At 47.9% G+C, this 13,459-nt stretch overlaps 1 protein-coding gene across 1 annotated transcript in view; it reads left to right on the top strand.

Annotated features, from left to right (window-relative positions):
- WDR36 (WD repeat domain 36) overlaps positions 1-13,459 on the top strand; it is a 260,444-nt gene that overhangs the window by 33,733 nt on the left and 213,252 nt on the right. Inside the window, exon 3 of the mRNA XM_063964112.1 lies at positions 12,028-12,128. Coding sequence (XP_063820182.1) covers positions 12,028-12,128 — 101 coding nt within the window. The remainder of the gene's footprint in view (positions 1-12,027; positions 12,129-13,459) is intronic.

Consider the following 13,459-nt stretch of genomic DNA (forward strand, 5'->3'; position numbering starts at 1 on the left):
AAAATGGGGACCTGTGCCTGCCACAATGTGTAAAATGGGGACCTGTGCCTGCCACAATGTGTAAAATGGGGACCTGTGCCTGCCACAATGTGTAAAATGGGGACCTGTGCCTGCCACAATGTGTAAAATGGGGACCTGTGCCTGCCACAATGTGTAAAATGGGGACCTGTGCCTGCCACAATGTGTAAAATGGGGACCTGTGCCTGCCACAATGTGTAAAATGGGGACCTGTACCTGCCGCTATGTGTAAAATGGGGACCTGTGCCTGCCACAATGTGTAAAATGGGGACCTGTGCCTGCCACAATGTGTAAAATGGGGACCTGTACCTGCCGCTATGTGTAAAATGGGGACCTGTGCCTGCCACAATGTGTAAAATGGGGACCTGTGCACTATAAAAGGGGGCACATGGCTGGGCACTATAAAAGGGGGCACATGGCTGGGCACTTTAAAAGGGGGCAGATGGCTGGGCACATATAAGGCAGGTGGAGCGGTACATTTTGGATATACTGACCACTTCCATGTCACTTTACAGTGGTATAGGGACCATAAACTACAATCAAATACCACAAAAATGTCCAAGAAAAGAAAAGTTGATGCAGAGGGAAGGCAATTTCAGGAGAGATGGGAAAGTGAATACATGTTTGTGATTAATGGAGACAAGCCGGTATGTCTTATTTGCTATGAGGCAGTGGCAGTGATGAAGGAATACAATTTACGCCGGCACTTTGAGACCAAACATGGAGCCAAATTTGCTAACTTTAGTCCCCAGGAAAAGCAACAAAAGGTCCAAGAATTAAAAGGTAGCCTGCATTCTCAACGGAATATTTTTTCAAAAATGACAGCAAAAAATGATGCAGCAGTGAAAGCCAGCTATCTTGTGGCTGAAGAAATTGCGCGAGCTTCAAAGTGCTTTTCAGAAGGTGCATTTGTAAAGAAGTGTATGCTGAAGGTATGTGAACAGGTGTGCCCTGAGCAGAGACAGGCTTTTAACAATGTCAGCTTGTCAAGAAACACAATCACAGACCGAGTCAGGGACCTAGCCTGTAATCTTAAAACAAAGTTGGCTGAAGAGACATGCAGTTATGTGGCATTTTCATTAGCTGTTGATGAAAGCACTGACAATACTGATACAGCTCATCTAGCTATTTTTGTAAGAGGTGTGAAGGAAGACTTGTCTGTCAGTGAGGAGCTCTTGGATGTGGTCGCCATGTATGGGACAACAACTGGGAGGGACATCTTCAATGCAGTGGAGGAATCCGTAAATAAAATGAAATTACCTTGGGAAAAGTTGGTGGGACTTACTACTGATGGCGCTCCAGCAATGCGTGGAGTGAGAAATGGCTTGGTTGGACTGTTAAAAGAGAAAATGGAAAAAAGTAATTGCCACACGCCGCTGATAACTTATCACTGCATTATCCACCAAGAAGCTCTGTGTGGCAAGGTTCTGCAACTGGATAACACAATGTCCACAGTCACGAAAACAGTGAATTTTCTGCGTGCACGGGGTCTGAATCATCGTCAGTTCCAACAATTTTTGAAGGAGGTGAGCATGGAACATACAGATGTGCCATACCATACAGAAGTAAGGTGGCTGAGTAGGAGCACCGTTCTCAAGAGATTTTTTGAGCTTTTGGAAGACATTAATCTTTTTATGCAAAGTAAAGGGAAGCCCTTGTCAGAACTGTCAGATCCAAACTGGCTGTGCGATTTTGCCATGTTGTGTGACATAACAGAGCATCTCGCCCAACTGAATCTGAGGCTGCAAGGCCGCAAACAAGTCATAACCTCAATGTATGACGCAATAACAGCTTTCCAGGAGAAACTGCGCCTATGGAAGTCACAGCTTGAAAAAGACAGTCTTGCCCACTTTCCTATCTGCCAGAGCATTTCAAACTCATTCCCAGGTACTTTTTCATGTGCTCGATTGGGTACCAAAGTGAATCGGCTGATTGATGAATTCAATCAACGCTTTTCTGATTTTAAAGAACAAAACTTAACCTTTACCAGCTTTGCCAATCCCTTCAACATCGATGTTGACAGTGCACCACATCACCTTCAAATGGAATTAATAGAACTTCAGTCCAACAGCAGCCTGAAAGCGAAGTTCCAGGATGCGACAGTCGACGACTTTTACCGTCTCCTCCCCCCTGCTTTGATGCCACAGCTCCGACTTCAAGCTGCACGTGTTCTGTCCATGTTTGGGAGCACTTATCTATGTGAACAGATGTTTTCAGTCATGAGTCTGAACAAGACCAAGCTCAGATCACGCATCACTGATGATAACCTCCATGCTGTTTTGCGGATTGCTACAGCACAAGACCTAACGCCAAACATCGATGGACTGACCTTAGGAAAACGATGTCAGCCATCTAGTCAGAAAAGTTAAAAAAAAGGTAATGCCTTGTGTTTTCCATATGTTTAATAAACAGTGTTTGGCAATATTTGTATGTTTAAAAAAAAATTAATGTTTGTTACCAAAAAACATTTTTCAATACATTGTACAATAATTGTACATTTGAATATCTACTTGTCATTATTCTGACTATGTTTCTGCTTTCAGAGCTAGTTATTACTTACATTATTACAAAAAACAGTAATAATTTATGATAATAAAGAGTGGACACATAGACCTACAGATGCAACCGGCCCTTTGATGGGGACCAAACTGCTGATGCGGCCCCCGATGAATTTGAGTTTGACACCCCTGGTGTAGTTGGAAACCATGGGATCAGATCGTTCCCATAATGGAGACACCCAATCCAAAGCAGAACCTTCCAACAGAGAAATAATATATGCTACCTTGGACCGGTCTGTAGGAAAGTTGTGTGCAAGTAGCTCGAAATGTACCTCGCATTGGTTCAAGAAACCACGACAATTTTTGGGATTCCCATTATAGCGGGACGGAGTAGGCAACTGAAGGCGTGGAGTGACACCGGCCGATGGTTGAACATTGCTGGCAACGGCAACTGGTGCGACTACTGGAACAGGTGCCGGAATTACTGAGGCCAGAGACGCTTGAATCTGATCCAGACGCCCGGACAACTGCTGGAGGTACTGCATCACCTGGCCTTGCGCTGCTTCCTGACTTTGCACTCGAGAAGCCAGGTTCTGGATGGCACTCGAGTCCGTGTTCCGATTCCCCGAGTCCATGTGGCCTGAGTATACTGTCACTGACCTGGTTTGGGAGTGTTGTGGACTCGGGGCTTCTTCCGATGACCGGGAAGAGGAACCGCCACTGGGTCGTAGTAGAGAAGGCCGGATGTAGGTCTTCCTCATGCAGGACTAAGACGGCAGGCGGGAGGCCCAGAGGAATTCTTGAAGGTCTCCTGTAAGACAAGACTTGTAGAAATACTGAAGGCTGGGGTACTGAGATATTGGAGACACTGTGGTGCTGGGAGTACAGGGAGTGCTGGGAGGCCCTTGGAGGCACGGAGGTGCTTGGAGGCACGGAGGTGCTTGGAGGCACGGAGGTGTTTGGAGACACCGAGGTGTTTGGAGGGATGAGGTGCTTGGAGGCACGAGGTGCTTGGAGACACGGAGGTGCTTGGAGGCACGGAGGTGCTTGGAGGCACGGAGGTGCTTGGAGGCACGGAGGTGCTTGGAGGCACGGAGGTGTTTGGAGACACCGAGGTGTTTGGAGGGATGAGGTGCTTGGAGGCACGAGGTGCTTGGAGACACGGAGGTAACTGGAGGCACGGAGGTGCTTGGAGGCACGGAGGTGCTTGGAGGCACGGAGGTGTTTGGAGGCACGGAGGTGCTTGGAGGCACAGAGGTGCTTGGAGGCACGAGGTGCTTGGAGGCACGAGGTGCTTGTAGGCACGGAGATAATTGGAGGCACGGAGATAATTGGAGGCACGGAGATAATTGGAGGCACGGAGGTGCTTGGAGGCACAGAGGTGCTTGGAGGCACGAGGTGCTTGGAGGCACAAGGTGCTTGGAGGCACGGAGGTGCTTGGAGGCACGGAGGTGTTTGGAGGCACGGAGGTGCTTGGAGGCACGGAGGTGCTTGGAGGCACAGAGGTGCTTGGAGGCACGAGGTGCTTGAAGGCACGAGGTGCTTGTAGGCACGGAGATAATTGGAGGCACGGAGATAATTGGAGGCACGGAGATAATTGGAGGCACGGAGGTGCTTGGAGGCACGAGGTGCTTGTAGGCACGGAGATAATTGGAGGCACGGAGATAATTGGAGGCACGGAGGTGCTTGGAGGCACAGAGGTGCTTGGAGGCACGAGGTGCTTGGAGGCACGAGGTGCTTGAAGGCACGAGGTGCTTGTAGGCACGGAGATAATTGGAGGCACGGAGATAATTGGAGGCACGGAGGTGCTTGGGGGCACAGAGGTGCTTGGAGGCACGGAGATAATTGGAGGCACGGAGGTGCTTGGGGGCACAGAGGTGCTTGGAGGCACGAGGTGCTTGGAGGCACGGAGATAATTGGAGGCACGGAGATAATTGGAGGCACGGAGGTGCTTGGAGGCACAGAGGTGCTTGGAGGCACAGAGGTGCTTGGAGGCACGGAGGTGCTTGGAGGCACAAGGTGCTTGGAGGCACAGGATGCTTGGAGGCACAGGATGCTTGGAGGCACAGGATGCTTGGAGGCACAGGATGCTTGGAGGGACGAGGGAGCTCTGGAATCACAGCTTCCGCAGGAGAAACGAAGATACTCAGGCACCGGATCTCTGCCTGGTATCTGATTTTAAATTCCCCGCCCTAGCCTGATTGGCGGAGCAGGCAGGTGACGTCAGACCTGCTCCGCCTCCTTGCCCTCGCTTGTGATGGCGGCGTCCTTGCTTCCGGGAAGCCGCCGGAGAGCAGCGCCGACCCGCCGCTGAAGCCGGAGACCGTCGGGGGAAGAGAGGCGCCGGGCAGACCAGGCCACCCGCAGGGACAAGCGCGGTCGCCGCTGCCCGAGGTTCGTGACAATATATTTCTCTAACGTCCTAGAGGATGCTGGGACTCCGTAAGGACCATGGGGATAGACGGGCTCCGCAGGAGACATGGGCACTTAAAGAAAAACTTTGAATCTGGGTGTGCACTGGCTCCTCCCTCTATGCCCCTCCTCCAGACCTCAGTTTGATACTGTGCCCAGTGGAGACTGGGTGCATTTCAGGAGCTCTCCTGAGTTTCCTGTAAGAAAGCATTTTTGTTAGGTTTTTTATTTTCAGGGAGCCTGCTGGCAACAGACTCCCTGCATCGAGGGACTGAGGAGAGAGAAACAGACCCACTTCTCTGAGTTTCAGGGCTCTGTCTGTTAGGCTACTGGACACCATTAGCTCCAGAGGGATCGGTACGCAGGTCTCACCCTCGCCGTCCGTCCCAGAGCCGCGCCGCCGTCCTCCTCGCAGAGCCGTAAGAAAGAAGCCGGGTGAGTATGTGAGGAAAAGACCATCTGAGGCGGCGGAAGACACTTGGATCTTCACGGAGGTAACGCACAGCACTGCAGCTGTGCGCCATTGCTCCCCTTCACCTCACACACTTCGGTCACTGTAAGGGTGCAGGGGGTGGGGGGCGCCCTGGGCAGCAATATAAACCTCTCTTATGGCAAAGATAGATATATAAATGTACAGCTGGGCACTGTACATGTATATAAAGAGCCCCCGCCATGTATTGAAAAATTTGAGCGGGACAGAAGCCCGCCGCCGAGGGGGCAGGGCTTCTCCCTCAGCACTCACCAGAGCCATTTTTCTCCACAGCACCGCTGAGAGGAAGCTCCCCGGACTCTCCCCTGCTTGACACACGGTGACAGAGGGTTTTAAAGTAGAGGGGGGGCACATAATTGGCGCATATACACAAAACAGCGCTACTGGGTAAACATACTGTGTTTTTTCCAGGGTCATATAGCGCTGGGGTGTGTGCTGGCATACTCTCTCTCTGTCTCTCCAAAGGGCCTGGTGGGGAACCTGTCTTCAGAAAAGAGCTTCCCTGTGTATGTGTGGTGTGTCGGTACGTGTGTGTCGACATGTCTGAGGATGAGGGCTCACCTAAGGAGGAGGGAGAGTTTATGAATGTTAGGTCTTCGTCGGCGGTGCCGACGCCGGACTGGATGGATATGTGGAATGTTTTAAGTGCAAATGTTAATTTATTGCACAAAAGGCTAGACAAAGCCGAAGCTGGGGCACAGTCAGGGAGTCAACCCATGCCTGTCCCTATGTCGCCGGGACCTTCGGGGTCTCAGAAGCGCCCACTATCCCAAATAGTTGACACAGATACCGACACGGATTCAGACTCCAGTGTCGATTACGATGATACAAAATTACAGCCAAGGGTGGCTAAATGTATTCGATATATGATTATCTCAATAAAAGATGTGTTGCATATCACTGAGGAACCCCCTGTCCCTGACACGAGGGTACACATGTATAAGGAAAGAAACCTGAGGTCTCCTTTCCCTCCTCACATGAGCTGAACGAATTAATTGAAAAAGCGTGGGAAACTCCAGACAAAAAACTGCAGATTCTCAAAAGGATCCTAACAGCGTATCCTTTCCCGTCGCAGGACAGGATACGGTGGGAATCCTCCCCTAGTGTGGACAAGGCCTTGACGCGGTTATAAAAAAAGATAGCGCTTCCATCCCAAGATACGGCTACCCTCAAGGATCCTGCTGACCGCAAGCAAGAGGTTACCTTGAAGTCCATTTACACACATTCTGGTACGTTACTCAGACCGGCTATTGCGTCGGCCTGGGTTTGTAGTGCTGTAGCAGCATGGACAGATTTCTTATCAACGGATATTGAGACTCTTGATAAGGATACCATTTTACTGACCCTAGGGCATATAAAAGATGCTGTCTTGTATATGAGGGATGCTCAAAGAGACATTAGTTTGCTGGGTTCCAGGATAAACGCTATGTCTATTTCTGCTAGGCGTGTCTTATGGACCCGACAGTGAACTGGTGATGCCGACTCCAAGAGACATATGGAGTTGTTGCCTTACAAGGGTGAGGAATTGTTTGGAGAGGGACTCTCGGACCTCGTCTCCACGGCTATGGCAGGTAAATCTTATTTTTTGCCATATATTCCCTCACAATCTAAGAAAGCGCCTCATTATCAAATGCAGTCCTTTCGTTCCAATAAAAGCAAGAGAGCACGTGGATTGTCCTTTCTTGCCAGAGGTAAGGTCAGAGGGAAAAAGCCGCACAACACAGCTAGTTCCTAGGAACAGAAGTCCTCCCCGGCCTCTGCAAAATCCACCGCATGACGCTGGGGCTCCCCTGAGGGAGTCCGCTCCTGTGGGGGCACGTCTTCGACTGTTCAGCCACGTCTGGGTCCACTCACAGGTGGATCCATGGGCAATAGAAATTGTTTCCCAGGGTTACATGCTGTAATTCAAAGAAGTGCCTCCTCGCCGGTTTTTCAAATCGGCCCTACCGAAACAGGAGAGATAGTGTTACATGCGATTCACAAATTGTGTCTTCAACAAGTGGTGGTAGAGGTTCCCCTGCTTCAAAGAGGGCAGGGGTACTACTCAACTCTACTCCCATTTTACATTTAAAATCCCTGAACCTTTACTTAAAACGGTTCAAGTTCAAAATGGAATCGCTCAGGGCGGTCATCGCCAGCCTAGAAGGGGGAGATTTTTTGGTATCTCTGGACATAAAGGATGCATACCTGCATGTTCCCATATATCCTCCTCGTCAGGCGTACCTGAGATTTGCAGTACAGGATTGTCATTACCAATTTCAGACATTGCCGTTTGGGCTATCCACGGCCCCGAGAATTTTCACCAAGGTAATGGCGGAAATGATGGTGCTCCTACGCAAGCAGGGTGTCACAATTATCCCGTACTTGGACGATCTCCTCATAAAAGCGAGATCACGGGAGAAGTTGCTGAGCAGCGTATCACTTTCACTGAATGTGTTACAGCGACACGGTTGGATTCTCAATATTCCAAAGTCGCAGCTGAATCCTACAACTCGTCTGCCCTTCTTGGGCATGATTCTGGACACAGACCAGAAGAGGGTTTTTCTTCCGACGGAAAAAGCGCAGGAACTCATGACTCCTGCAGGGTGTCACAATTATCCCGTACTTGGACGATCTCCTCATAAAAGCGAGATCACGGGAGAAGTTGCTGAACAGCGTATCACTTTCACTGAAGGTGTTACAGCGACACGGCTGGATTCTCAATATTCCAAAGTCGCAGCTGAATCCTACAACTCGTCTGCCCTTCTTGGGCATGATTCTGGACACATACCAGAAAATGGTTTTTCTTTCGACAGAAAAAGCGCAGGAACTCATGACTCTAGTCATGAACCTGTTGAAACCACAACAAGTGTCAGTACATCATTGCATTCAAGTTCTGGGAAAGATGGTGGCAACATACGAAGCCATTCCATACGGCAGATTCCATGCAAGGACCTTCCAATGGGACCTATTGGACAAATGGTCCGGGTCGCATCTGCACCTGCATCAGCGGATCACCCTGTCCCCCAGGGCCAGAGTATCTCTCCTGTGGTGGCTAAACAGTGCTCACCTTCTAGAGGGCTGCAGGTTCGGCATTCAGGACTGGATCCTGGTGACCACGGACGCGAGCCTCCGAGGTTGGGGAGCAGTCACACAGGGAAGAAATTTCCAAGGACTTTGGTCAAGTCAAGAGACTTGTCTTCACATCAACATCCTGGAACTAAGGGCCATATACAACGCCCTACGTCAAGCGGAGATCTTACTTCGCAATCGACCAGTTCTGATCCAGTCAGACAACATCACCGCAGTAGCTCATGTAAACCGCCAAGGCGGCACAAGGAGCAGAGTGGCAATGGCGGAAGCCACCAGAATTCTTCGCTGGGCGGAGAATCATGTAAGCGCTCTGTCAGCAGTGTTCTTTCCGGGAGTGGACAACTGGAAGCAGACTTCCTCAGCAGACACGATCTGCATCCAAGAGAGTGGGGACTTCATCAGGAAGTCTTCGCGCAGATTGCAAGTCGGTGGGGACTACCCCAGATAGACATGATGGCATCCCGTCTCAGCAAAAGCTACAAAGGTATTGCGCCAGGTCAAGAGACCCTCAGGCGGTAGCTGTGGACGCCCTAGTGACACCGTGGGTGTTCCAGTCGGTATATGTGTTTCCTCCTCTTCCTCTCATACCCAAGGTGCTGAGGATAATATAGAAAAAGAGGAGTGAGAACAATTCTCAATGTTCCAGATTGGCCACGAAGGACCTGGTATCCGGATCTGCAAGAAATGCTCATAGAAGATCCGTGGCCTCTTCCTCTAAGGCAGGACCTGTTACAACAAGGTCCCTGTCTCTTCCAAGACTTACCGCGGCTGCGTTTGATGGCATGGCGGTTGAACGCCGGATCCTAGCGGAACAGGGTATTCCGGATGAGGTCATTCCTACGCTAATAAAGGCTAGGAAGGCAGTGACGTCTAAACATTATCACCGAATATGGCGAAAATATGTTTCTTGGTGTGAGGCCAGTAATGCTCCTACGGAGGAATTCCATCTAGGCCGTTTTCTTCACTTCCTACAAACTGGAGTGAATTTGGGCCTTAAATTAGGCTCCATTAAAGTTCAAATTTCAGCCTTATCCATTTTCTTTCAAAAGGAATTGGCCTCTTTACCTGAAGTTCAGACTTTTGTGAAGGGAGTACTGCATATTCAGCCTCCTTTTGTACCTCCGGTGGCGCCTTGGGACCTTAACGTGGTGTTAAGTTTCCTTAAGTCCCATTGGTGTGAACCACTGAAAACAGTGGAGTTGAAATATCTCACTTGGAAGGTAGTCATGTTGGCCTTGGCTTCGGCTAGGCGAGTTTCAGAATTGGCGGCTTTATCACATAAAAGCTCCTATCTGGTTTTCCATATGGATAGAGCGGAGTTGCGGACCCGTCCTCAATTCCTACCTAAGGTGGTCTCATCCTTTCATATGAACCATCCAATTGTCGTGCCTGTGGCTACTCGTGACTTGGAGGATTCCGAATCCCTTGATGTGGTCAGGGCTTTGAAAATTTACGTGGCCAGAACGGCTAGGATCAGAAAAACAGAAGCACTGTTTGTCCTGTATGCAGCCAACAAAGTTGGCGGCACTGCTTCAAAGCAGACTATTGCTCGCTGGATCTGTAACACGATACAGCAGGTGCATTCTGCGGCAGGATTGCCGTTGCCAAAATCGGTCAAGGCCCATTCCACTAGAAAGGTGGGCTCGTCTTGGGTGGCTGCCCGAGGGGTCTCGGCACTACAGCTGTGTCGAGCTGCTACTTGGTCGGGGTCAAACACCTTTGCAAAGTTTTATAAGTTTGATACCCTGGCTGAGGAGTACCTCCTGTTTGCTCAATCGGTGCTGCAGAGTCATCCGCACTCTCCCGCCCGTTTGGGAGCTTTGGTATAATCTCCATGGTCCTTACGGAGTCCTAGCATCCTCTAGGACGTTAGAGAAAATAAGATTTTAAACCTACCGGTAAATCTTTTTCTTGTAGTCCGTAGAGGATGCTGGGCGCCCGTCCCAAGTGCGGACTACTTCTGCAAGATTTGTATATAGTTATTGCTTTCATAAGGGTTATGTTATAGTTTCATCGGTCTCGGACTGATGCTATGTTGTTTTTTCATACTGTTAACTGGGTAGTATATCACAAGTTATACGGTGTGATTGGTGTGGCTGGTATGAATCTTGCCCTTGGATTACAAAAATCCTTTTCTTGTACTGTCCGTCTCTGGGCACAGTTTCTCTAACTGAGGTCTGGAGGAGGCGCATAGAGGGAGGAGCCAGTGCACACCCAGAGTCAAAGTCTTTCTTAAAGTGCCCATGTCTCCTGCGGAGCCAGTCTATCCCCATGGTCCTTACGGAGTCGCAGCATCCTCTACGGACTACGAGAAAAGATTTACTGGTAGGTTTAAAATCTTATTAAAACAGTTTGTCTATAAATTTTATATGTGCTGACAGCTAGTATTAGCTGCCATAGTTATACTCAGGCTATCTTAATTGCTTACACTCGTCGTGCAATTGCCACCCTTCCCATTATAATTTATAGGTGTAATATATTGCCACGATTGGAGATTTCACATGAGTATCGGGGGTCACAAATGTGCAAACACATAATACTATATTCTTGTCAAGCAATGAACAATTATGCTTATTTTGCCGTTAGTTAGGATAATAAAATAAATAAGTAAGGAGTCTGATTGTGCCTACGCCGCTCGGCTGTGCTCACATATGATAAATTGGATAAGTTTATATAACGGTATCTACGATACCAATCATAGCCAATGAGGAGGATTCACTCAGGGTCACTGGTGATCTCCGGAGGCTGCTGGATCCATGGTGAGGGTCCCGTGGGATAACGCATTTCGCCCGATCATCGTGCTTGTTCACTTCCTACAAATGCCTAATCATTGTGTTGTGCTGTGGGGTTTAAATACCCTGCTCATGAAGGCCACCCAATCACTGGATAATAGGAAGGGGTTACAAAGATCTGGGCAATCCTGTCTCAAGGAATTGGTTTAGGTCCGCCCATTTTTTATAAACTCTTTATTTTAATTGGTGGAGGTAGTTTTCTGTTTGATGGCAATCCCAATGAGGACTGAACCTGTATATTGTGTGTGTGTGTAAGTGATTCAGGTAATGTTCCCAGCTGCTTTCTGTGAGCTATATAAAACATTTTAAAGTTGGACTATTAAATGTTATGTTTTATCTCCTACACACGTTACACGGTATTTACCGATTCAATAAGAGGGCGCCCACACAAAGAGTCATCTTCTCTTTTTTTTTCTTCTTCCAGGTGTCTGTATACTTTCTTCTGACTCTGATATATGTACCATTCTTATTGTCCCATTTAAGTATCGATCCCAATAATATTATGACTATACTGACTGGTGCCAATCATCCTTGTTTTTTGACTGTACTAGAGTGTAATCTCTGCAAGCAGCCTTACAGGCACTGTTAAGGAAACTAGGTACATAATATTTTTTACATTCTTGCTTTTATGGTGGCATTACACAAATAGAAAGGGAACTCTAGCTAGGGCTTACATGGCTGTATACTCTTATATCCCTATGTGTGACTTTTGTGACCTTATAATCATTTCTTTGGTTATCATCAGGCAATGCTCTTCCAGAAAGTATTAATTGTCTTGCTGCAGACCGAATGCTGGTGTTTGCGGCTCATGGAAATCTCCTTAAAGCATTTGCAAGAAATAAAGAGGTTTGTACATTATTTTTATTAACTTTTATTTATATCGCGCCAGCATATTCTGTAGTGCTTTACAATTAGGAACAAAACATTAATAAGGTGTGACTGGGGGTGTGGTACTGGGGGTGTGGTTCATCAAATCGACAGTGTCTAGGTCGACCACTATAGGTCGACAGTCACTAGGTTGACATGGATGGAAGGTCGACAGGGTTTCTAGGTCGACATGTGCTAGGTCGACAGGTCTAAAGGTCGACATGAGGAATTTTTTTTTTGGGTGTCGTTTTCTTCGTAGAGTGACCGGGATCCCAAATTGGTGCACCGCGTCCCTTCGCATGGCTCGCTTCGCTCGCCATGCTTCGGGCATGGTGCCTTCGCTCCGCTACCGCTTCGCTCGGCACACTTTACCGTTCCAATCGTAGTCCACGTGGATCGTTAAGTATGAAAAAATTCAAAAAAAGAAATAAAAAGTAACAACAACTCATGTCGACCTTTAGACTTGTCGACCTAGAAACCCTGTCGACTTTCCATCCATGTCGACCTAGTGACTGTCGACCTAAACATTGTCGACCTAGACACTGTCTATCTTCAGACCGGATCCCGTGACTGGGTAATAACAGGCAAAGAGGTATTTTGACAGATCTCTGCACCAGTCAGGACTTATAGCTAATGTAATGTCAAGGCATATCAGTGATTGATCCTTTCAGAATACCTTGGTTGGAAAATTGGCTGCTGTAAATGGCAGGTATCAACTGCATCAGTGTTCCTGGCACCTGATGTATGGAACACTAATCCAAACAAAAATCTGTATTGTCACTGAAAGCCCCACTTTGTGACATCCCTTGGGCTTCTCCTCCATTAACATGGCACAGTAGCTACAATGTACAATGCTTTACTGTTAGATCCATTCAGTCATTACAGTTACTGATAGGTGCAGCTCCTATTGAAACTACTGGTAATAGAAATAATGGACGTTTAAGACTTTTTTTGACCCTGACAAGTCTCCAATGCTTACTAAAATGTAGTTGTGTTTCCGCACCAATAAACAATCAAAACACAAATTAGTATTATATTAATGAAACCAACTCAAAATGTTCTAAGTGCTGATATTGCCAGTTATAATTAGTTGGTGGTGCACCAGGGTACAGTAGAATACTACTGGTGCTCAGAACAAGAATGAAAGACCCTGTGTTGGTGCACCCATTATAAACCGTATGTAAATTTAAAACCTAACTTTTAATTGAAACCATTTAAAATTACTTTTTAATGGACCAAAAATATTCAATAAATTTTTTATCCACTATACCAGGTAGAATACCATACTCATATCGTTTACATATAAAGGT

Source organism: Pseudophryne corroboree, chromosome 1 (assembly GCF_028390025.1).
Source record: "Pseudophryne corroboree isolate aPseCor3 chromosome 1, aPseCor3.hap2, whole genome shotgun sequence".
Taxonomy (NCBI): Eukaryota; Metazoa; Chordata; class Amphibia; order Anura; family Myobatrachidae; genus Pseudophryne; species Pseudophryne corroboree.